This window comes from Balaenoptera musculus, chromosome 2 (genome assembly GCF_009873245.2).
Source record: "Balaenoptera musculus isolate JJ_BM4_2016_0621 chromosome 2, mBalMus1.pri.v3, whole genome shotgun sequence".
In the NCBI taxonomy this organism is placed as follows: domain Eukaryota; kingdom Metazoa; phylum Chordata; class Mammalia; order Artiodactyla; family Balaenopteridae; genus Balaenoptera; species Balaenoptera musculus.
In genome coordinates this window covers 35,429,756-35,455,407 of record NC_045786.1, presented here as the reverse complement: position 1 = coordinate 35,455,407, position 25,652 = coordinate 35,429,756, and the positions used below count along the sequence as shown (strand labels likewise).

The following is a 25,652-nucleotide window of genomic DNA, read 5'->3' as shown; positions in this document are numbered from 1 at the left end:
TATTAATTCACGCCTTCATTTAGTAAATACTCTCATTAAGTGCCTCTTGTATGTCAGGTACCATGCTAAGTTCTGGAGATACACTGGCAGATGAAACCAGATCAAATACCAAATTTTATGGAGCTTACAGTCTAGTTGATGAGACAGACGTTAATCAGATAATCACATGGTTTGCTCTATAATTACAGACTGAAGTCAGGTAAGGTTCCTCTGAGGACGTGACAAGTGAGCTGAGAACTGAAGGACTAAGTTTACTAGGTGAGGTTGGATTGTAGCTTTGAGTCATTGATGAATGTAACCTCAAGATCATTAAAATTTTGGCATTTTATATTATTATGGGAAAGAGGGAAAAACTAATATATTGACTTAACCAAGTGTTGGGGGTCATCCAGCAGGTTAGAAGCAGAATCAAATTTAAAGTGGCCTTGAAATAAAGTCTCAAATGACAGGGAGACAGATATGATTCCTCTTGGAACCTTGTTGGCTGTTGTGAGTTAATATTCGGAAACTCCTGGTCCAGGTAAATCAAGCACAAAAGGAGCCACACCAAACATAAACCTGTGGGTATTTGTACCTTTCTCTGATGTAGATTTTTCCCGACATGTTTGTGTCCTTTCTAAGAAGATGAGCAGCTGTGCCAGGAGGTTCACTTGATATGGTGTGGAGACTGGTATGAACAGGAAACTACATATGGAGATTGCATTCTTTGATGCAGCATCTTTTTTTTTTTTTTTACATTTAAAGGTTTTTAATTTTAAAAAATTCTACAATTTTAAAGGTTACTTTCCATTTACAGTTATTAAAAAATATTGGCAATATTCCCTGTGTAATAGAATACATCCTTAAGCCTGTCTTACACCCAATACTTTGTGCCTCCCACTCCCCACCCCTATATTGCCCCCCCCCCTCACTGGTAATCACCACTTGTTCTCTATATCTGTGGGTCTGCTTCTTTTTTGTTATATTCACTAGTTTGTTGTATTTTTTAGATTCTGCATATGTGATATCATACAGGATTTGTCTTTCTCTGTCTGACTTATTGCACTTAGCATAATGCCGTCCACGTCCATCCACCTTGCGGCAAATGGCAAAATTTCATTCTTTTATATGGCTGAGTAGTGTTCCATTATATATATATATATAAATGTGTTCCATTTTATATATATATATGACATCTTCTTTATCGTTCTTCTTTATCCATTCATCTGTTGATGAACACTTAGGTTGCTTCCATATCTTGGTAACTGTAACTAATGTGATGCAGAGGTGATATTCTTTCTTTGGGATCACTTTTAGTCTTGATTTACTACCTACTTCTCATGTATCACCTAAGCCTAGGTGTAAGAAATTTGCCCGTAGTGTCCAGGTAAGAAGTGAGAATCTGTCCATCCAACAAGAATCTGCCCCAGAACTTTCTGAGGCAACACCAGCCGAGAATAGATTTTTCCTTGTACAATGAGTAAAAATCTATAATAATAACATGAGGAATGTGAAAAGATTCTGCATCATAACACAAAACTGTATTCTAAAGTAGGAATACTTAGAAGGTAATTTATTGCAGGAAACAAATAGTTTAACATTTGCTTTGGCTATTGATAAAATTGAAGAAAACATTGAGTGTATGAAAACACAAAATGAGATGAAAAAAGGGCTTAAAAGTTAAGGAAAGAGTGTAAACAGATGATGCAACAGCAGGATTTCGATAGCATTAGAAGCAACAAAGAACAAAATTGAAATTGTAGAAAACGGAATCAATGACATAGAATATAAAGAAATAAAAATGCTGAAAAGAAAATGCCCTGTTTTGTTTATACTTACTCTCATTTCTGTTACTTTTGGTTTATTTCTTTATCATGCTCATAGTTTTGGGTACAGCCAAAATCTGGGATGTGTTTCTTTATTTTTGGTACTTTGCTCTACAGATCATATTTTCCTTGAGTTCATTGTCTCTGGTGATTCTGAAAGTTTAAGTTCTATTATTAAAAATTCCCATTGGATATTTTTAAAGTTAATTAAATACACGATCAAATCAAATAAATGATTGCTTTAATGTAAGATTGTATTATAAATCCATATACGTGTGTGTGTGTGTGTACGTGTATGTGTTTTATCTTCCAACTAGATGAATCTTCTTGAGGGCAGTGACTAAATTGGACTTGGTGAATGTTGTTGAGTGGGTGAAAAAATCTTAACTTTGCTAAACCTGCCCAAACTCTGGTTAATGTTCATGAAAATTCAGTGGATCCAAACCTCAACCGTTTAGCAGTGACCTATACAAGGCCATTGTTATCCAACTAGGGAGACTCTCCTACCATTTTTAGTGAAGGAATTAGGAGTTTGCTGTCATCTCTTCCAGTCACAGGGCCACCAATCTCAGATATGCAGAATGTCTCAGTTTTCTCTCTTTACCTGGGGTGACCACAGGTGGCTCAGGACATGCAGACCACCAGCCAATCCTAGAAGGAGAGGCATGAGATAAAAACAACATGCTGGCTTCTTTTATTACTTACTTTTGTAACTGTCGAATAATGTTTCTTGTGGGAGTTTGTTTCAAGCCTATGCCCCTAAAATGTGGTCTGGGCAATATTCTTGATGAGTTGTTGGCACAAAACCTGTGTTTTTCTATGTGAAATGGCTAACCATGGATGGAAGTAAATCACTGAGAAAAGTCAAAAAAGAATGTTTTAAATACTTGATATCATTAAACGTGAAAGTCTATGCTTATTTTTTCCTTGGAAAGAAAAGTCTACTGTGGATTTTCAAATATGAATGCTTTGAATATGGTTTGAGGTATGTTGAAATTAGGAGCTCCTTAAGACTAGTTTGCGGTTCTTAACATACGGCAAGAAAATATATAAAGTAATCTTCATGAACCTGCTTTAAAATGGTAAGAAGCATTATACATATGCAGGGTATTATTTTGTTCCAATGTGGGGAGTGAAAGTAAAGCATTTTGCATTGTTAAGACTAGCTGAAGTTTGAGGATTTTAATGATGCTTGGTTGTTAAGCTGGTTTAGAAAATAGGTGTTTTTTTTTTTTTTCACTTTAACCAGTGTGAGTCGTTATGAGAGTAAAGAATCTGGGTTGTGTGGACATGCATCCTTCTCGAATGGGTTTCTCAACCTCGCCACTGTTGACATTTTGGGTCAGATAATTCTTTGTTGTGGCGGGCTGTCCTATGCCCTGTAGGATGTCTAGCAGCATCCCTGGCCTCTATCCATTAGATGCTAGTAGCAACCCCCTTGCCCTAGTTGCAACAACCAAAAAATGTCTCCATTGCCAAATGCCCCTGGGGGATAAAAGTGCCCAACTGAGAAATATCCTTCTGTTACCGACCAGGGTTCTTGGCCTTCCCCAATCAATAGAAATTGATAAGAGGCCAGACAAGGTATTCTGGCAAGGCTTAATTGGGGCTCCTGCGGCCACAGAAGGGAGCAAAAACAAGTAACGGTTTCCCTTGCTTGCTTCCTGATGTGGCGGGGGGGATGAGCTGATTCCTTATATGGCGTGAGGGTAGGGGTGTGTCCAGGGGTCGGGCTGGAGGGGTGGCTTAGGTGTTTTGCCCACCCCTTTGGTGGTGAGTGCAGGGGGCATGCACAGCACTCTGCTTTTGCTGGTGACACCCTGTTTTTGCTCCCAGCTCTTCAGAAGTGCCGGTTGGGTTTTTTTGGTCTTTTTGTATCCTGTTGTCCATAATTTGCCCCAACTGCGCATGCACGCAGTTATTTTTAGTCCCTTAGAGTTTCTTGGTATTTTGTTGCTCTAGGAGATGTTTGTCCAGGTACAAGCACTGCAGCACTGCAGCAAAGTGTCCCAGGTCCCAGGTCCCAGCCTGTGTCAGTTCTAGAACATTTGTTGAGATGTCTAAGGCTGGAAGTTAATAATCCATAGCCTCTGACTGCGGGCCTTGTTCACTCAGCCTTGAGATGCCCTGAGACAGTTTCCATAAATATTGCTCACAGGAATGCCAGACACCAATGCAGGCTTCTTGGCAAGCATTAACCAGAGAGACCCTCAATTGCCTTGGGTTTTGAAGCCACAGTGGAATGACTTCTTTGGATGCAGGTTGGATTTATTTATTTATCAGAATAATTAACATTAAAAAAATTGTATTTTGTTATTTAAAAAATCTAGCAGTACAGAAAACTACAAAGAAAACTAAAAATCACTCTATATTCCACTTTCTAGAAATAACTAGTGTTCATATTTGGTAAAGAGCATTTCTAGACATTTTCACACACATGTATGAATAGGATTTTGAATAGGATAAATAAATTGACATAATTCAATAACAATGCCATCACATGATGCATGCCATTTTATATTTAAAGTATTTATTTTTTGTGAATTTAATAGATAATAAGGAAATGAAGTGAAACTGAAGGACTTGCCAAACTTGGGTTGAATGTTCCTTCACAGAATAATGATAAATTATTTCCTCAAAGATATCTCTTAGAATATGACAAAAGATTATGAAAAACATTTGGAGGTTGGAGTTATTATGTTTTCAAATTTCATGTTTAAATTTTAGTCACTATTTCTTGACTTCCTTGCAACTTTCCTTCTTTCACCTCCCAATTTTTATCATATGCATACTAATTTAATATAATACATATTCTGTTCTACAACCTTAATTTTCTGTTGTTTATTCATGGTTCAGTATTTGAATCGATTAAATACACACCTTCATTCCTTTTATGTGACTTCTATAATTCTGTTTTTAAAATTTTGAATCATCTCTTGGTTGGCTAGAGTTCTTCATCTGTTTTTTTAAAGAAAGGCTCCATTTCCTGAATGTTATTTCCTACATTTGAAAATGTTAGTGTTGCCTTTATTCTTTCTATTTTATTGTGGTAAAATACACATGACATAAAATGTATCATCTTAACCATTTTTAAGTATACAGTTCAGAGGCATTAAGTACATTCATATTGTTGTGCAAACATCACCACTATTCTTCTCCAGAAGTTTTTTATCTTTCCACACTGAAACTCTGTACCCATTAAAGAATAATTCCCCATTTCCCCTCCCCCAGCCTCTGGCAACCACCATTCTACTTTCTGTCTCTATGAATTAGAGTACTCTAAGTATCTAATGTAAGTGGAATCAGGCAGTATTTGTCCTTTTTTTGTCTGACTTATTTCACTAGTATAATGGGCTTCAGGTTTCATCCATGTTGTAGCATGTATGAGAATTTCATTCTTTTTTAAACCTGAATCATATTCCATTGTATGTATGTATTACATTTTGTTTATCCATTCATCTGTCGATGGACATTTGGGTTGTTTCCACCTCTTGGCTATTTTGAATAATGCTGCTGTGAACATGAGTGAACAAATGTCTGAGTCCCTGCTTTCAGTTCTTTTGGATATATACCCCAAAATGGAGTTGCTGGATCATATGGTAATTCTATTTAATTTTTTTTTTTAGGAACCACCAGACTGTTTTCCACAGGGGCTGCACCATTTTACATTTTCATCAGCAAAGCATAAGTGTTCCAATTTCTCTACATTTTCCTCAACACTTGTTTTTTTATGTTTGTTTGTTTTTGTTTTTAATAATAGTCAACCTAGTGGGTGTGAAGTGTTATCACATTGTGGGTTTTCATTTCCATTTTCCTAACGGTTAGTGATGTTGAGCATCTGTTCACGTGCTTATTGGACATCTGTATATCTTCTTTGGAGAAATATCTATTCATGTCCTTTGCCCAATTTTAATTGAGGTGTTTCTTTTTTGGTCGTTGACTTATTTTTATGCATTCTGGATATTAATCCCTTATATGATATATGATTTGTAAATATTTCCTGCCTTTCTTGGATTCCCTTTTCATTCTGTTAATAGTATCCTTTGATGCACAAAAGGTTTAAATTTTGGTAAAGTGCCTTTATTCTTGAATAGGTTTTGGATGAGTGTAATACAATATTCTTAGATGGTTCTTTTTTTCTTTCTCCCTCCCTCCCTTCCTCCCTCCCTCCCTCCCTTCCTCCTTCCCTCCCTCCCTCCCTCCCTTCCTCCCTCTCTCCCTTCCTCCTTCTCTCCCTCCCTTCCTTTCTTGCTCCCTCCCTCCTTCCCTCCCTTCCCCCCTTCCTTGCTTCCTTTCTTCCTTCCTTTTCTTTCTTTTTTTGTAATATTTAGGGATTGCTTCCCTGTCTTATGTCATTAAATGTTATTGTAGAGAAGGCAGACTTTTCCCCTGCAAATGACTTGCTGTCACTACTTGAATGCCTCAGAAATTCTCCCTCTCCATATCCTCCCAGGAGTGCTTACTTTTTGTTTTAATTGGAAAAAAATATGTAAAGAAAAAGAAAAATGCAGAGACTAGTATAACAGATTCATATATACCCACCACCCAGAATTAACTAATGCTAGTATTTTGTCATGTTTGGGTCACAGTACTTTTTTATCAGTATTTTATGTGTGTAGAGTCTTAGAAGTTACTTGGCTTGAGTTCTGAGAGGCAGAGCTGAGATGAGGATTCACATCCAAGTGATTTATTCAGGAAGCATCTTCAGTGGAATCCAGTTAGGGAGTGGGAGAAGCAAGATAGGGAAGGGGAAAGGGAAAGAGCACAGCCAAGGGGGGTTTTCAAGTGAAGTCCCAGCCTTGCCTTATCCTCTGGGGCCCACTGGAGGGTAAATTATACTGTGCAGAGTTTGCCCTGCCTCAAAGCTGGGGAGCTGGGCCTGAATCTAAAGTCTGAACTACATTACCATAAAGATATTGGCTTTCATCCTCTTAGCATTTCAGTGCTTGCAGAATCTGTAGTGATGTTCCACATTTCATTCTTGGAATTGATTTTCTCTCTCTTTTTTTCTTCAGTAGTCTTGCCAAAGAATTTAGCCACTTGTTTTCATAATGAACCCATTTTTAGATTTGTTGATCTTCCTTTTTATATTTTTTGTTTTCTATTTCATAATTGCTGTTTTTATTTTCATTATTTTCCTCCTCTACTTTCTTTGGGTTTTGTTTGCTGCCATTTTTCTAATGTCTTGAAATAACTGAGATCATTGATTTTTTTCACCTTTCTTCTTTTCAAGTATGTATATATGTAAAACTACAAATTTCTTTCTAAGCACAGCTTTAACTGCTTTCTCTAAGCTTTGATATGCAATATACTCACCTTCATTTGTTAAGAATATTTTCTAACTTTCATGATGCTTTCTTTTTTGACTTGTGGGTTATCTAAAAGAAACTCTATTAATGGCAACCTATTGAACTGGAGAAGATATTTGCAAATCATATGTCTGATAATATATCCAAAATATATAAAGAATTCATACAACTCAATATTAAAAAACAAACAACCCCATTAAAAATGGGTAGAGGGCCATCATCAAAAAATCTACAGACAATAAATGCTGGAGAGGGTGTGGAGAAAAGGGAATCCTCTTAACACTGTTAGTGGGAATGTAAATTGATACAGCCACTATGGAGAACAGTATGGAAGTGCCTTAAAAAACTAAAAATAGAGCTACCATATGACCCAGCAATCCCACTACTGGGCATATACCCTGAGAAAACCATAATTCAAAAAGAGTCATGTACCACAGTGTTCATTGCAGCACTATTTACAATAGCCAGGACATGGAAGCAACCTAAGTGTCCATTGACAGATGAATGGATAAAGAAGATGTGGCACATATATACAATGGAATATTACTCAGCCATAAAAGAAATGAAATTGAGTTATTTGTAGTGAGGTGGATGGACCTAGAGTCTCATACAGAGTGAAGTAAGTCAGAAAGAGAAAAACAAATACCGTATGCTAACACATATATATGGAATCTAAAAAAAAAAAAAGGTGCAGGACAGGAATAAAGATGCAGACGTAGAGAATGGACTTGAGGACATGGGGAAGGGGAAGGGTAAGCTGGGACAAAGTGAGAGAGTAGCATTGACATATATACACTACCAAATGTAAAATAGATAACTAGTGGGAAGCAGCTGCATCGCATGGGGAGATCAGCTCGGTGCTCTGTGTCCACCTAGAGGGGTGGGATAGGGAGGGTGGAAGGGAGATGCAAGAGGGAGGGGATATGGGGATATATGTATACATATAGCTGATTCACTTTGTTATACAGCAGAGACTAACACAACATTGTAAAACAGTTATACTCCAATAAAGATGTTAAAAAAAATGGGCGGAGGACTTGAATAGACATTTTTCTAAAGAAGACATACAGATGGTCAACAGGTACATGAAAAGATGTGCAACATCACTAATCATCAGGGAAATGAAAACTATCATGAGATAATCACCACACACCTGTCAGAATGGCTATTATCAAAAAGACAAGAGACAACAAGTGTTGGTGAGAATGTGGAGAAAAAGGGAACCCTGTGCACTGTTGGTGGGAATGTAAATTGGTGCAGCAAATTATGAAAAACAGCATGGAGGTCCTCAGAAAACTAAAAATATAACTACCATACAATCCGGCAATTCCACTTCTAAATATTTATTCAAAGAAAATGAAAATACTAATTTGAAAAGATATAAGTACTCCCATGTTCATTGCACTGCTGTCTACAATAGCTAAGATATGGAAGCAACCTAAGTGTCTGTCAATAGATGACTGGATAAAGAAGATGTGGTATATATATATACAACGGAATATTATTCAGCCATAAAAAGAATGAAATCTTGCCATTGTGACAACATGGATGGGCCTGGAGGGCTTTATGCTAAGTGAAATAAGTCAGACAGAGAAAGATAAATACTGTATGATTTCACTTATATGTGGACACTAAAAAACAAAACAAATGAACAAACAAAACAAAACAAAGACAGTGTCATAGATACAGAGAATGAACTGGTGGTTGCCAGAGGGGAGAGGGGAAGAGACTGATGAAATAGGTGAAGGGGATTAAGAGGTACAAGCTTCCAGCTATGAGATAAATAAGTCATGGGGATATAATGTACACATAGGGAATATAATCAATAATATTTTAACAACTTTGTATAGTGATGGGTGGTAACTGGTCTTATTGCAGTGATCATTTCATAATGTATAAAAATATTGAATCACTATGTTGTATACCTGAAACTAAATTAATATTCTATGTTAATTATAACTCAATTAAAGAAGCCCAGCTGGGTTTTTTGCAGAAATTGACAAGCTGATCCTAAAATTCATATGGAAATACAAGGGACCTAGAATATCAAAACAATCTTGAAATGGCAGAACAAAGTTGGAGGACTCATTTCCGGATTTCAAACCTTACTGCAAAGCTATAGTAATGAAAACAGTGTGATGGTGGCATAAGGATGAACATATAGATCAATGGAATAGAATTGAGAGCTCAGAAATAAGCCCTCATATTTATGGTCAACTGATTTTTGATAAGGGTATCAAAACAATTAAAGAATATTCTTTTCAACAAATGATTTGGCTGCATAACTCTATATACTAAAAACCATTGAACTGTGCACTTTAGATGAATTTTATGATATATAATTATATGTCAATAAAGCTATTTAAAAATCATAAGAAAAGAATATCTCTTAATTTCTGATTATTTAGAAATTTTTTAGTTTTTTATTGACGTTTAGCTTATTTGATTTGTGGGCAAAGAAAATACTTGTATGACTTCAATCCTTCGAACTCTTAAGATTCACTATATGGCCCAGCTTATGATAAATTTTTACAAACGTTTTATAAATACAAAGAGTATATAGTCTGTAGTGGTTGGTTATAGGTTTCTATACATGCGTATTCATTTTATTTATAATTGAATTGTTTCAATACCCTATATGCTTACTGATTTTTCATCTCTTTGGTAAGTTAACGTGTTAAAACTTCCCACTATGATTGTGGAATTTTCTCTTTCTTCTTATAGTTCTGTCAGTTTTTGCTTTATATATTTTGAGGTGATGTTATAAGGTACATCCACTTTTAGAATTTTTGTTCCATCCTGGTGAATTCAAACTTCCAACATCATAAAGCATCTCTATTTGTCTCTTCATCTTTAAGTCTACTTTAGTGCAACTAAACTAGATTTATTTTGGTTAGTAGTCTTATGGTATCATTTTTTTTCAATTTTTTATTTTCAATCTTTGTGGTCTTTATATTTAAGGAATGTCTCTTTTAAACAGAATATAATTGAATTTTCAAAATCCATCCTGATAATCTTTGTCTTTTAGTTAGTGAATTTATTCTATTTGGGTTTAATGCAGTTATTGTTATATTTGCATTTAAATCTTTCATTTTACTATGTGCTTTTAAAATTTATCCATCATTTCTATGTTGTTTTTTCCTCTTCATTTTTGCTTTCTGTTGGATTGATTGAATATGTGTCCTTATTGTATATTTTCCCACCTATTCATTTGGAAGTGTACACTCTTTTCTATTCTTTTAGTGGTAACACTAGAGATCAAAGTATGTATTCTTTTTTTAAAAATTTTTTTAATTGAAGTATAGTTGATTTACAATGCTATGCCAATCTCTGCAGTACAGCAAAGTCACTCAGTTATACACAAATAGACATTCTTATTTTTATATTCTTTTCCATTATGGTTTATCACAGGATATTGAATATAGTTCCCTGTATATACAGTAGGACCTTGTTTTTTATCCATCCTATATGTAATAGTTTGCATCTACTATTCCCAAACTCCCAATCCTTCTCTTCCCCCCAACCACTGGCAACCACAAGTCTGTTCTCCATGTCTGAGTCTGTTTCTGTTTCATAGATAGGTTCATTTGTGCCATATTTTAGATTCCACATGTAGGTGATATCATATGGTATTTGTCTTTCTCTTTCTGATTTACTTCACTTAGTATGATAATCTCTAGGTCAATCCATGTTGCTGCAAATGGCATTATTTCATTCTTTTTTATGGCTGAGTAGTATTCCATTGTATATATGTACCACATCTTCTTTATCCATTCATTTGTCGATGGACATTTAGATTGTTTCCATGTTTTGGCTATTGTGAAGAGTGCTGCTATGAATATAGGGGTGCATGTATCTTTTTGAATTGTAATTTTGTCTGGGTATATGCCCAGGAGTGGGATTGCTGGATCATATGGTAATTCTATTTTTAGCAAAACATGTATTCTTGACTTATCAAAGTCAAATATTAATTGGTCCTTTTATCCTCTTCCTAGGTGATACAAGGATCTTAGGGTACTTTAATGTCATTTATCACTCTTCTGATTCATATGCCTTTGTTGTCAGATATATTAATGCCATATAAATATTTTAAACTCCACAAGCCACAATAATTGCTGTTTTATATAGTTGCTCTTTATTTAGAATTACCCACATTCTTCTTTACCATTTTATTTTTTGCTCTTCATTTCTTTCCGTATCTCCAAGCTTCCTTTAACCCTAAAAACACCTTTTAGTATTTCCTTTAGGACTGGTCTGCCTATGGTGAATTCTCTCTATTTTTGTTTGTCTGAAAACGTCTTTATTTCATTTATGGAGGATATTTTTGCTTTTCTAGTTGTTCTTAGTGGGATGGTTGGTCCATATTACCCAGCCTACCATTACTCTCCATCAGACTTTTATATTTGGCAACATTTGCTTCTCCTTTCTATTCAGTCTTACCTGAAGTTGTGCTGTACGTGCTTCATGATGACTTACCAAAGTATCATCGATAATATCCTATTAAGTCTGTCTTCATGTAAAGTAGCTTTGTATTTAGGAATTTCTTTTTAACAAAAAAATACAGTCAAAACAAAACTAAACTAAACCCAATTGTATTAGGTCACTTTTATTTATGCCTCTTGCTACAATTGGAGGCTGTGGTTGTTTTCTAACTTGTCTAGTAGCCAGGAACATTGCACTAATGGAAAAAAAGTAACCTAGATGTTCTCATCCTTAATATAGGATTGTGGGGGGGGGTGCTGTACAGAGGTGATCTGTGTAATTCCTGGGATGGGCTCCCTGGGGACAGTGACGATCTGTGTGTTAGTAGATAGCACAGGCGTGTTCTAGAATATGATTTGTCAATGCTTCGGGAATTTTTATTTGAGCTTATTAAATACACTAATATTTTATATCTGAAATACCCCAGAGACAAAGCCCAGGGGTACAAAGGGAGTAGAGTTTAGACACTGAGCATCATGGAATAACTTCTTAAACTCTGCTTCTGTGTGCAGATGGCTGAACTCAGTGTCCAGTGAAGACAACAAAGCATCCTGTTTTGCTTTATTTTTATTATTTGTGTGTATGTTTCTTACTCTCTAGAACATGATGTTCTGTAGCAAGACTGAAGAATCTGACATCAGTACAAATACACATGTCTCTTGATTACCTTCAAACCAACAGTCATTCATCACCAGCAAGCTCCCAGTTGGACCCCCGGGGGTCAGGCAGATACTGTGAGTCCTCATAGTGGCTGGATGGAGACTGTACAAACTGGAGGGCATATGCCCCTTCAAAACTGTGTGGCCACCCTTAGTTTGAGTTATTACCATGTTGGGATGTGGCGCCTATATTGATTTCCTCTTTCCTTTTCCTGAGAAGTCAGAAATCTAGATTTTTATGTGAAATCTCCATATCTTTAAACATTAACAAATAATTCCTTTTTTTGGTAAACCATACAATTATAGTTAGATGAATCAGACCCACAGGCCAGATTCCTCCTGGGACCACCAGTATGCTCCCTTTATCTTAGCTGTAATTTAGGCACTGCTCGCATTCTGTACCCAAGGGCACTGAGCATCTCACCTCAAGGGTGGCGCTGAGGATGGTTGTGAGGCTGAGATGAACATCTCCCACAAGTCACTTAATCCGGAAGCCCAAGAGTCATCCTAGCGCCTCCTTTCTCCCTGCATCTGGTCAGCACCCAGGTCCTATTGGTTCTAGCTCCTTAAAACCTCATGTCTGAAAGAGTAGGTCTAAAAGTTTTCCTCACAAGAAAAAAAAAATTGTAACTATGTATGGTGATGGATGTTAACTAGACTTATGGTGATCATTTCTCAACGTGTGCAAATAACGAATCATTACGTTGTACACCTGAAACTAATGTAATGTTAACGTGTCAATTATGTCTCAATAAAAAAAATTGAACAAATAAACAACAACAACAAAACCCCTCAAGTCTATGTCCTCCTCTTCTAGACACTGGCAGTGTCTAGCCTGGGCTCTTGTTTCTTGCCTGTCCTATACAGTGGCCTTCCAGCTCTGCACTCTCCTCCCTCAATCTTTCCCCACACTCCTGCCAGAGTAATTTTTCCAAAATATAGTTTGCCGAAGTCAGTCCTCTGCTCAAAAATATTCCAGCAAGTCAATAAATTGCTGCGTCGGAAAGCTTCCCTTTGTTCTCCAGATCCACTCTCCATCGCTCCCCACCCTGTGCTGGCCCCACCCGGGGGGCTGACCTGTACGGACTGCATCAATGGTCTCCCTTTGCTCTCTGGCTCCTGGTCGGGTTTGGCCAATGGTGAGCACTGCAGGGGATTGGAGAGAGGGAGGAGAGAAGTGTATTTGTTTCCCCAGCTCCCACTTGGTGAGGCTGCTGTGGGCTGTAATTCTTGACCAAAGGCCTTAGCTTCTGTCAACCAACCCTTTACCTACAGCCTCTGCCTGCCCTCGCCGCATCTTGCAGACAAGGCCCAGACAGATAATGTGAATTGTCTGATTCACAGGGCCTGCCTGGTACCAGCCCCGGTGTGTTGCACCAGCCCTGCGGTTTCCCTGTACCGTGTTCTCATCTTAGTAAAGAGTGTGTGTGGGTATTTTTAAAATTGAGGTATAGTTGATTTACAATGTTGTGTTAATTTCTGCTGTACAGCAAAGTGTGTTTTTAAAATGCTTCTCAAATTATCCCCATCTGAATCTGCCCTCTTTCCCTCTGGGACCTAGTTCTCTGACCTAATATGATGGACTGGATTGCTGTATACAGAAGGCCTGTCTCACTCTCAGAAGTCTGGAGTGTTTAGTTGGTGTTCCTTCATCTTGATGTGGAGAAGCCTTGGTTGCCATGATTTGGAACCTCTTCATAACATTTGTGGGAGATTTTTTTTCTTTTACTAGAACAATAGGCGGAATCAATCTCTAATCCAGGAATCTGAGAGCCAGGGTGACTGGAGTGCATAACCAGGAGTACATAACCAGGTCAGTCTATGCCTGGCTAACTAGGGGAGGAGACTCAAGGAGGTGAGGAATCCCAGAACTGGGGCCAGCCTCCTATGTAGTGGGGCTGGCAGGAAAAATCCAGGGAGCAGGATGCTTTCTCAGAAGCAATCCTAGACTATACTGACCTCAGCCTCAGGGAAGCAGGGCTTGCTAGTTCTGTGTCTTCACTCACTGGTCACCTGCAAATAGAGCTGCTCCAAGAGGAGGGTCTTGGTGTTGTTTTGGGGTTTGCCAAAGGAAGCAGGACTTAGCAAACGTGTTTGTGTTTGGGGAATAATGAGAAATATCGTGTGCTTGGAATATGGGATGCAGTGTGAGCCTGAGCTGCAGGGAATAGAGCTGGAGGATGAGACAGAGCAGGTCATGGAGAACCTGGACGTACAGAACATGTGTCCTGAGGAATCATTGAAGGGCTTTAAGAAGGTGGTAAAATAATAGGTAACACATTGGTTAGGAAAGGGTAGACCAAATCCTTGCAAGTGGTCATTGACCATCAGGGTAATGACGTGTGGATATATGTACCTTCCAGTAGAGGATAGAATGGACCAAGAAGACAGAGGTGTATACCTAGCACATAGCTTTAGCTATGTTAGTGTTTTAGGTATTCTGGCTGCACTGAGTTGTTGAGTCTCTGTGACAGCTTCAGGGACATTTTACGTCATTTACCTAATTCATATTTTAAAAAATATGTTGTTAAAGATCTTAAGGTAGTATTGACCTGAAAGAATGTATTTACTGTTAAAATCTGGGTTGTTTGTCATTTCCTTAAATAACCTTTGTGGTAATGCTGGAATAAACCTTTATTTGATGTCTGGGAAGTAACATCCCAGTGGAACCTATTTTATTTTGAGTTGTTTTTAATATGGACCTGTTAATATAGCATTTCCGATAAGTGACCTTATATGTGAAATCTGTGTTTAATTGCTAACGTTTTTGCAAGACTGGTAGAGCTGTGCTGTTCATTATAAGTCACAGATTTAAGAGCTGTCAGGGAAATATTTTATGATTTAATTTATGCATGGGGATCCAAGAAGGCAAGAAGTCCTCGAGTCTTTATGAGAATGTGAGCACACTTATTCCTACAATATTTTTGGCTTCTACCAGTCCTATTATATAATGAGTAAACAATATCTTTTCTGAATTTTTCATCCAAAATACTCCCTAGCTAGAACTTTACTTAGGAAAATATGACTTCCTAAGAGATCTTTAAGCCTGATAGTTTTAACCAAACAGCACAAAGTGCATTTTACCTCTTTGGATATATTTTCATAAGGTTCCTCTTTAGTGTTCCCCCCACCCCTTATAAAAAGAACTTTTATTCGGTGTTTTATTGCATAAAGTATACATGTTCATCGTATAAAACTGGGAAATATAGATGAGCAAAAGGAAGAAAATAGGAAAGTGTTGTAATTCCATTACAATTAGAAAATAAAGAAGAATCAGAACTAAGAATGCACTTGCAATCCCATTACATGAGAGAAGCTGATGGGGACCTGTGAGGCTCTGCCAGGTGCTTCCAGCAGAATTAGTGTGTTCCCTGGAAAGTATGTGCCCCGGCATTCCTAACCGAGGTAGAAATTGCTTCTGTTTCAGCACCTCCTTGCTCTGTGTCCTTGTGTCTGTTGCTCTCAGTGACTGAGGGCTGATACTGCCCAACCCTTCAGCCTCTCTCACCTGCTACTCACTGTCTTGAGGGCCTGATCCAGGCTCATCTTCCCCGAGCCTTGAACTTTGCAAGCCGTTGGTGTACGTTTGTGTGAGAAAACTAACAAATGCATCCCAGTCTGTGAATGTCGGTCAAGAACGCGTATTCCTCGTGGAATAACTTAGATAAAATCAAATATTTTTTGAAAAACAGAAGTGTAGTTCTGCTTGCAATATAGAGAGGGAAAAAAAAGTAAAACGACTTCATTGAGATATCAAAAGAATGTTGTGGTCAAGTGAATCACAGCAGCAGCTGTATTCGATCCAAGATGTGAAATGCTAGCTACGAGTGATGATAGGTTGGCTGCTGCACTTGACTGGATTCCTGGTCCACAAGGGCAGGGGAGGAGCATCCATGAGCAAAAGGCAGGCCTTGTCTGGGTCAGACAGGAAGGGGTTCTGCCCGGGCTCCCCCACACCTTGGGCACGTCGTTCTGGAAGCTACAGTTGTTCAGCTATAAAACGGGGATTGGTAATATCCACCTCAAGGGTTTGTTGAGAAGGTTAGAAAGAATGTAGGAAACATATTGGCAAGGGTGCTCACTGTGTACATACATGGTCGCTGCTTTGTGCGGGGCCAGATTCTTCAGTTCTTTCTCCATGCCCACTTCAGAGTCTGGCCCAGAACGGGGTCACTGAGAGATAGGATGTCGGTTGACTCAGACTTGGGGGAAGAAGTCTATAGATAGGGTTCAGATAACAACTTACCTTATAAAATATTAATAACTTGGAGTTTAAATAATTACTTAAGACAGCTCATGAGGATGTCTGAAAAGGAGGAATTGGGAATTAGTGGTACCCAACTTACAAACATAGAAGTTGCCTCTGCAGGGTGACCATCAGGTCAAACATGGGGCTGATATCAGTCAACCATATTTTATTGTCACTAGATTTCAGAGCTGGGGCTGGCCAAAGTGGGGCTGCTAAATACAATACCTCTTCTCTCAGGAGACTCACCAGCACCATGCAGCCCAAGAATATAGACCCCACCCTACGGTCCCTGATCCAGTTCCTCCTAATGGCTGGTTTCTTCCCACCCCACCACTCTTTCTGCCTCCTAACACTTGGTGATGGTGATTGGTTTTTGTTTCATATTTTTATTGTAATATTAAACTGTGTTCACTGATTCCAAGTCTGATTAGTTGGCTGCTTACTTGGCATTAGGGTCCACTTACTATTTTAAAAAAGCAGAAATGTGCATATGGAATTCTGTAAGATTAGGGAGCTGTGTCCAGCATGTTTATCAGGGACTTGGGTGGAGCATGGAAGCTGCAAAGCTGAGCAAAGTGGCTTGTAGATGGGGTGACAGGATCAGGGTGCAAACAGATCTCAGCAGGCTGGTATTCTGGGCCAAAACCAACAAGAGGAAATTCAGTAGTGATTAATGTTAAGCCTTGCCTAAGTAAAAATGGAAGAGAGCTGGCTCTCCTGTCATTGTTTGGAAAAAGACATTATTTTGAAGAAAGCTACCTTATGCTTATTGAGACATTTACTGAGATGCTGTGTGATTCATTCTATAGATGGCATTTTGTTTAAATCCTGTTGGAGTAAAAATATCATCTCCATTTTATAGATGAGTTTTAGAAAGGTTAAGAAACTTATCCAGAGTCACACAACTTTTAACCATTATGTGATACTGCCTCCATCATGAGATCCAATAAATGGTGTGACTAAAAAGGTAGGAAGGGAGGAAGGAAGGAAGGAAGGGAAGAAGGGAGGAAGGAAGGAAGGGAAGAAGGGAGGAAGAGGAGAGGAGGGAAGAAAGAGAGATGGAAACTTAGATTTCATCAAAAGAAACCTGGGTAATAGGGACACTATGTAGTCTATTATTCTCAGATACATTGTTATGTTCTGGATGCTACATTTTAAAATAAAAAATGTGCAGACTGCAGAGTGCACAGAGAGAGGAGATATTCGTGAGAGAGCCGGGACAATTGAAGAAAGCTTGAAAAGGTTTCTTCTGTAGAAGAGGATGGAGACTCAGTGTCCACTGCTCTAGAGGATGTAAGTTCCAGGGAAGCAGGTTCTGTGTCGCTATAAAGAAGAATATACAAATATAAATGTTCAGAACTGACCCTGGGGACTCTTTGCTCAGCTCCAATGAGATTTTTTTTTTTTCTGAACGTTTGTGTTATCATCATGCTGCTGGCATCAAAGGGAAGAGATGAGAACTGGGTAGAAATTGGGGGTATTATTGCTACTCTTTGGAAAACGAAGAATGATGAGAAGGGCAGGAGGACTGGCTGGTAGGAAATAGCAGTGGGGTTTCAAAGCAAAATCTGACCATCTTCATGGCCAAGGAGAGGAGAAAAACTCAAGGATCCCTCTTGAGATGTCAGTTTCTCTCTGTTTTCTTAGGGGAAAAATATCTTACTGATTCAACCAAAGAAACCAAATGCCTGCATTTATAACTTGCCTATTTTGGTTATTTTAGAATCAAGATTCTTTTTTTTTTTTGTAAGTAAAGGTGGAGAAGTTATGGAAAGAAACCTGACTCTAACTATAAACTGAACAGATGGGATAGTGGGAATAAAAACAAATGAAAACAATATTTCAAAGAACTCTCAACTTTCATTTTAAAATATATATGATGATGGTTTTCAACTTTTCACATTCAACCTATCAGTATATCGAGTGACAAAATGAAAAATCAATTTCAGCTGTGTTTATTTTAAACGTTTACCTAAATGATTTGGACTCACCAACCTAAAAGCCCAGATGAGTGTATTAAACTGCTTATTGTATTTTTTATTAATTAAAACTTTATTTTATATTAAATTATAGACAGGACACAGTTCTGTTTGGTGACGTTTAGTGTAGAAAATCGAACTGAACAGTGGTCTAATTAGAACAGTAAATAGTATGGGTTTAATTAGCCCTTATTCCCGATGACAGACTTGATCAGTTGCCAGGTATTTATTCTTTCCTTTCCCTTGACTGTTGCTGAAATATTGCCTCTAGTAGGGCTGCTTACTGTGCTATAAATAGGTAGCTTGGTAAGAAGCCAGGAAACCCACTGACCGGTGAGATGTGGGTGAAAATTATTGGAAAATCTCCTCCTTGCTTCCAGTCATTATTTATTCATTTCACATTTGAAGGTCCTTTCTACAGATCCCTCTCTTAATTTAATTTTTTTTTTTTTTGGTTGGATGAGGTAACTTGGCCTAAGGGCTTAAGGAAATCTGTGCAATATCTAGCTGAGTCCCATGCTTCGGTTTATTAGTATGTCAGGGTTTCCTTCATAAACTCTCCTGGTTTCCAACTTAGAACTCACCTATTAAGTCCTGTCTGACTTGAGCTTTTCTGTATGTCAACAGGATGTGGTTTTGTTTGTTTCCTTGCTTGTTTTCAATTAAAATATTGAAGTATTGGCTTAAAAAAAAAAACTTAAAATTCAGAGACAAAAGAACGAAAGAATTTTAAATTTCCTAGCACCTGGAAGTAGCCACTGCTAACATTTTAATTAACCTCTTACTCATTTCCCTAGGCATGTACACATTTACCTGTATTAAATATGGTATAGGCTTACATTCTTCTCTAATGATTGCCTTTTACCCTCAAAGTGGTTTTTTTTGTTTTTGTTTTTGTTTTTGGCTGCGTTGGGTCTTTGTTGCTGTGCGCGGGCTTTCTCTAGTTGCGGTGAGCGGGGGCTACTCTTTGTTGCAGTGCACAATCTTCTCATTGTGGTAGCTTCTATTTGTTGTGGAGCACGGGCTCTAGGCACCTGGGCTTCAGTAATTGTGGCACGCAGGCTCAGTAGTTGTGGCGCACGGGCTTAGTTGCTCCGTGGCATGTGGGATCTTCCCGGACCAGGGCTCGAACCCGTGTCCCCTGCATTGGCTGGCGGATTCTTAACCACTGCACCACCAGGGAAGCCCCCTCAAAGTATGTTTTAAAAGAAACTTCAAAATCCATAAAAGTTCAGATAAAACTAACATCTATTATAGCACCACCTGGCTTCATCGAGTTGAATGTTTTGTCATAGTTGCTTCAGATCTTTTGGGGGAGGACTGGGAGGGGAATAAAACGTTCCGTTGGCATTCCTCTTGTGTCCTTCCCCAACAGCGTGCATGCCGAGTCCTGCTCCCTCCATCCTTAGAGGCAATTTGGTGTGTTTTCTTTTACTACGGCATTTTTGTGTGGATGTTCATATACTTATTCCTTTATCTGTAGGTGAAGAGAGAAAATGCTATGCGTGTTTTTATTTTAATGTAATTCAATCTATCAGTCTTTTGCTTTGGGGTTTCTACCTTTGTTGACACATCTAGGACACTCTTTGCTACATCAAGCCTGTATGACTTTTAATCTATAGCTTTTTTAGTATTTTATGGGTTCAGCATTTAAAATATTAATTTCTGGAATATATCTGAATTCATTTTGGTGTCTTTTGTGAAGAAGTTATCTATTATTTTCCTTTAAACCATTCATCACACCGACTTGTGGTTCTATGTTATGTCCTTATACTCGGGTCTGTTTCTGGACTCTTCTTTTTCTAACCTTAATGGATCTGAATGCTTATTGCTATGCCAATTCTATACTGTTTGAATTGAGGCAATTTCCCTCTAACTTCCCTTCTTGTACAGTTTTTTCTTGGCTCTTGTAGACATTTACTCCACCAGATGAACTTTAGAATCATTTTGTTAGGGTCTAAAAAAATCCCCTTTGGGATTTTGATCGGAGTTATATATTTATAGATTAATTTGGAGAGAATTAACATTTTACAGTATTGAGTCCAGCTATTTAGGACTATGTGTTTCTTCATTTATTCGAGTCTACTTTAGGCCTCTTTGTAATGTTTTGTACATCATTTCTTTTCATATCTATATCTATCTATATATTTAAAAAATTTTCACTCCCCCTGTTCTCTTTTATTTAGAGTATCTTGATATAAGTCAGTGGTGGCAAGTCCAGAAGACAGATTAATCCAAACAGCATTGATAATTGAACTTTCTCTATTTTATTGGACCCTGAAGCTTTATCTACTTTGTTTTCTTGGGGTGAAGCCTCTCTCAGGAGGTTCCACAAATCCTCATGCAAAAAGGTTTCTTTGGAGTAAGCACCAGTCTATATGACAGACAATGGAGAGAATTTCTTAGGTACAAGCTGGGACCCTGCTATGTAAGTTATAAACACAAAATAATAATAATAAATATTATTTATATTTAGCCAATTTATTTAAATTTTGGAATGATAAAATTCAAAATTTAAAACTGAGCTTGGAAGCCATCTGGATAAAACCTTCGTAAGGTGGAAAGGTACTCATGTGTCACGAGTTTCCATATAAAACTATCTTGTGTGTGTGTGTGTTTTAATGTAGCCATTCCAAAACAATACATTTTTAGGCAACTTTAGTCTTTGTGAACAGCTTAGAGTAAGACTCTGGAAAAACTGGGAAAGCTTTTGGGATATTTCTAGCATTTTGTCTATAATTTATTGCGTTTTTTCACTTTACAGACTTCAAGAAACACTCGTTCGGATGAAGACAAAGATAGCAACTGGGATGCTTGGGGTGACTGGAGTGACTGCTCCCGGACTTGTGGGGGAGGAGCGTCCTATTCTCTGCGGAGATGTTTGACTGGCAGGTAAGTGGTGGCTTTTCCTGTTCTTCTCTGTGGGGTGTCAGCGCCTTTGGATGGGTAAGGTTGGGAAGAAAACTGGGCTTCTTGGCTTTGGAAGGTACCATGATGGTGGTGTAAGTTACCAACTTACCATATTTAAGTTACCTCAAGTTACCATATTTAAATAGTAGTGGCTGCATTTTCATGAGTGTGGCCATACCCCTCCGCATGAGACTCCCAGCTCGCAGCAGCTGGGGCACTACACACTTTGGGCTTTAAGGGAGGGGAGGCCGGCATGATAAGTCACTGGCCCAGAGTTGTTGAGACTTGGGATAAGAGGTCAAGTCTTCTGTGTTCCACCCTTGAGTTGTTGCCATTTTAATCACTTTCGGTTCACTTTCTCCGAGCAACCCATTGATTAAGAAGGTAATGCAAGGTCTGTGTTCCTATCCTAGAAATGTTTATGTTAAGCAACATTTGTTAAAATGTAAGATCAGCTTCTTAAAAAATAAACATACATTGTAAGAAACCCACAGTTATCATTGCTCTTGAGACAATTTGAGGTAATTCTTCATGGGGTAGTGTCAATCCTAGCCAAGGATTTTTACCTGAGCTCTTGGGTAAGACAGAACCCCAAGTGGATGGAACTGGATATGCTGGTTCTGGACAAAAGAAGACTCCAAGATCATGGCAGCCAACTTCAGTTTGGGGATGTTGTCCGGTGAAAGAGGGAATGGACGTTCCCTGAATGTGTAAGGTATAGAGCAGAAATGCTCTGGATTCCATCAAGGTCGCTGTTTTATGGCCTGTTAAACAGTGACCACATACATTCTCATTTCCTTGAGACAGCACAGAGCAGGGCAGATGTGAGACTGCAGACATGGCCTTTGAGAAGGAGGACTCTGAGTGCACTCCAGGAAAGCATGGGAAGGCTCCTGGAGTTAGTGTTGGTGTCATTATCTTAGGGCAAGTTCTGACTCAGAGCTTGGAACCCTAAGTAAATAGTTGCAGAACTGAGTCCGGGGATTAGTCTCACAATGACAAAGTAGTATAGCTGCTTCTTCTGTGTTGTTACCTTGGTGAGGAAATAAATGCCCTCTAAGTGTGTCATACCATATGGATGTTGCGTTGTACTGGGATGTATTTATCCTGGTGAGGCTTGTAATAGGGGGCCTGTGCTCCTGTGGGCAAGGGTCAGGGAGGGTCTTCTCAGGTAGGGAGCAAGTTCTTACCCACCGCTGGTCAGTCATTTGAGGGAGAGGTTTCCAGCATGGAGACTGGCATGGGAAGGTGAGATTTTGGCATCTCAATCCAACTCTGAGGGATCTGAATAATTTGCAATGAATGGTAGGGTTCAGGTGGGAAAAGAGTGAGGTTTATTTGTGTTTGTCTTTTCTTTATGGTATGTACCTCCCCAGTCGCCAACTAAATATAAAAGCCAAACCCCTCATATTAGAGTATTTTATGATTCCTTGACATCCATCCCTCATGCCCTGCCCTCAAAATATAAAATTCCATATCCTATGATAAATGGCAAGGTAATTATTAGGAGTAATAGAAGGGATGAGACTACTTAAGCTCAAAATTTTGAGCTCAGTCAAGGTTCTGTTTGAATCACCGGTATAAATGGTCCTTATTCAGCATCAAGCATCACTTAAACAGCAAAAATTCCATAAATTCTACTTATCCACTGGCGAAAGAGATAAAGGCAAAATTTAAAAAAAAGATGGTATGAACTTGTATCTGTTAAAAAGATTTAGAGGAATATATCAATATTAAGGACCATGAATGGCCACTTTCATCTTGTTGTCATACAACCAAAATGCTTCCATGTCTGTTATTTTATTAATTTAAAAAATTACTTTGATTTTGCCTAGAATATGACTTTGCCAAGTGATCTATCTCAATGTGTGTGTGCATTTGTGTCTTCTGTTTCCTAACCGGGGTCGGCTGCTACTGGAAAGTCTTCGGGGTAGGAAGGACTACTGCTCAGCCTCTTCTACCTTCTCTGTACTTACTCAGAAAAGGAGATTTGGGCAAGAGGAGAGGAGAAGGAGGAGGGGAGTTCTGCCTTGACTTTAGTGACCAGGTATTGATGTTCTCTGGTTTAGTAGGTGTTTAAAGCCAGCTTCATCTATTGTGAGCACTTTGATGGATTTTTCTGAGACAGTGTCTCCTCCTTCCCCCCAGTCCCTTGGGATCCTTGCCTGCAATTCGCTTACGATGTGGTATTTGCAATCCTCTGACACAGTAACATTGCTCTTTCCTAATCTTGGACACCGAGGCATACTCCCAGCTTCTTCCTGTTTATGTCTACTCACCCCCTCAGCGGCTGTCTTGGTATGTTCGTTCCTAGGACAACCCCATGCTGGCTCTCTTGCATGCGGCCCACATCTGGTTCACTGGAAACCCTCCTGTGAACTTTGCTAAACAAACTCCCCAGTTCTAGGAGCCAATGCAGCAACACCTGCTCTGCTTACACAGCCCACTGCAGCTGAGCTCTCAGCCCTTAACTTTCTCAGGTGTGGATTAGACACCAACCAACTGCAAGAGGCGTGTATCAGCTGGTGTCCCTAAAATTTCTTCCTCTCAATTGGGGGTTAGCAGATTGAAGCCCTCATCCCTTCTCCTTCTGTTGGAGCAGAGTGAGGGGTAGGATCATAGCATAGATTTCTCAAAGAAATCTTCAGAAATCCTTATACTATCTAAGTCTCCAGCTCCAAGATGCTTTTTATGCCTTGGTGTGGGTAAGGAGTTTAACAACTGTGAGTTAAACTAACACAGAGCCTGTCCTCATGGTTCTTATAATCTAGGGGGACAAACAATAAACAAGTATGTAATCAAATTATATGTAATTAAAATTTGTGTCAAGGGGGTAGATAACACCTATCCAGGGAAGTCCTCTGTGCCGAGGGTCTATGCTGAGACCCAGCTGCTGAGAGGAAGTCAATTATATGAAGGGTGGAGGGTTATGGGACATAAAATCCAGATAGTGAGGCCAGCATATGTAAAGGTGCTGGAGCAGGAAATGAAAAGCAGCTTTTATGCCTAAAAGACAATAGATAGGGGAGAAAGCAGAATGGGCAATGTTGAAGAAGAAGGTAAAGAATCTGATTCTCACACTTTTGGATTTCAAATACTAGTAAATTGTTCAAAAAAAGCATATTTGGAACTAATATAGGTTGTCAGTTTTTTATTTGGTCAAATAAAGACAAAAACAAAAACAAACAAACAAAAAACTCACCTATGGTCTACCATCACAGACTTTTCAGGAAAGAATTACAATCAGAATCTTTTCATTTTAACATTAAGAAGTAGGACATAATCTTAGATCGAAAGACCTGCCTTTAAATTGAATTTATGTAGCTTTATAAAAATTTACTTTTTTGCCCTTATTTGTCTCACTTCACTTTGGACCATACTTTGGATGTGATAAAAACTATTACAGATATTAACAATCTAATGATGGGTAATTGGGAACCAGAAATTGAGGAGTAAAACATAATCATGGACTTAGAACTTGAGACTGCAAGATCCCTGCAAGTAAGCGACATGCAGAAAAATGACTTTATCTGAGCCATATTTTTAATCCTAGTATTCACCAATTTTTAAGCAGTAAGAGGCAGAAAAGCCAAGCAGAAAGCAGCTGCTAAGAGGCTGAGAAATTAAGCAGATTTATTGGCAGTTTCATAGTCCTGGGACATAAAAATTTGAGTTCAAAGCCCTGGTAAACATCTCAGGTGATCAGTTTGTATCCATGAAGGGCTATACCCTAGGAGAAAGGGAAAACCAATCCTAAATAGACTAGATATTACAAAGACTGAAACCTAGTCTTGAATTAGCTCAACCCTAATTTGAGTAATAAAATTTGTTGTTATTCCAACTGCCTCCAAGAAGCTTTAAAAAAGACACCCTGGAGGAAGATGACACCAACCAAAGATTATACAAGTTTTTATAGATCATGCCAGTGATTCAATAAAACATTGCCAATCTTACCATGATACAAGAGCAAGAGGAAAAAGAGATGATAGAAACAGGTACTAGAGTTATTGGACCTGTGTGTTAAAAAAACAAAACAAAAACCCTGTAATAAATATTTACGAGAATAGATGACAGAATACAGGATTTCACCAGAGAACTGGAATCCATAAAATTGAATCATATGGGAATTTGAGAATAGAAGCAAGTGATAACTAAAATTATGTACTAAATAGATGGCCATAATAGCAGGTTAGAAACAGTAGAAGAGAGTATAGGTTTGTAGAAATATCCAGGCTAAATTATAGGGTGGGGGGAAAACA

At 38.4% G+C, this 25,652-nt stretch overlaps 1 protein-coding gene across 7 annotated transcripts in view; it reads left to right on the top strand.

Annotated features, from left to right (window-relative positions):
- ADAMTSL3 (ADAMTS like 3) overlaps positions 1-25,652 on the top strand; it is a 365,885-nt gene that overhangs the window by 90,931 nt on the left and 249,302 nt on the right. For all 7 annotated transcript variants that reach the window (XM_036842259.1, XM_036842264.1, XM_036842261.1 and 4 more), the window contains exon 4: positions 21,248-21,375. In XM_036842259.1, coding sequence (XP_036698154.1) covers positions 21,248-21,375 — 128 coding nt within the window. The remainder of the gene's footprint in view (positions 1-21,247; positions 21,376-25,652) is intronic.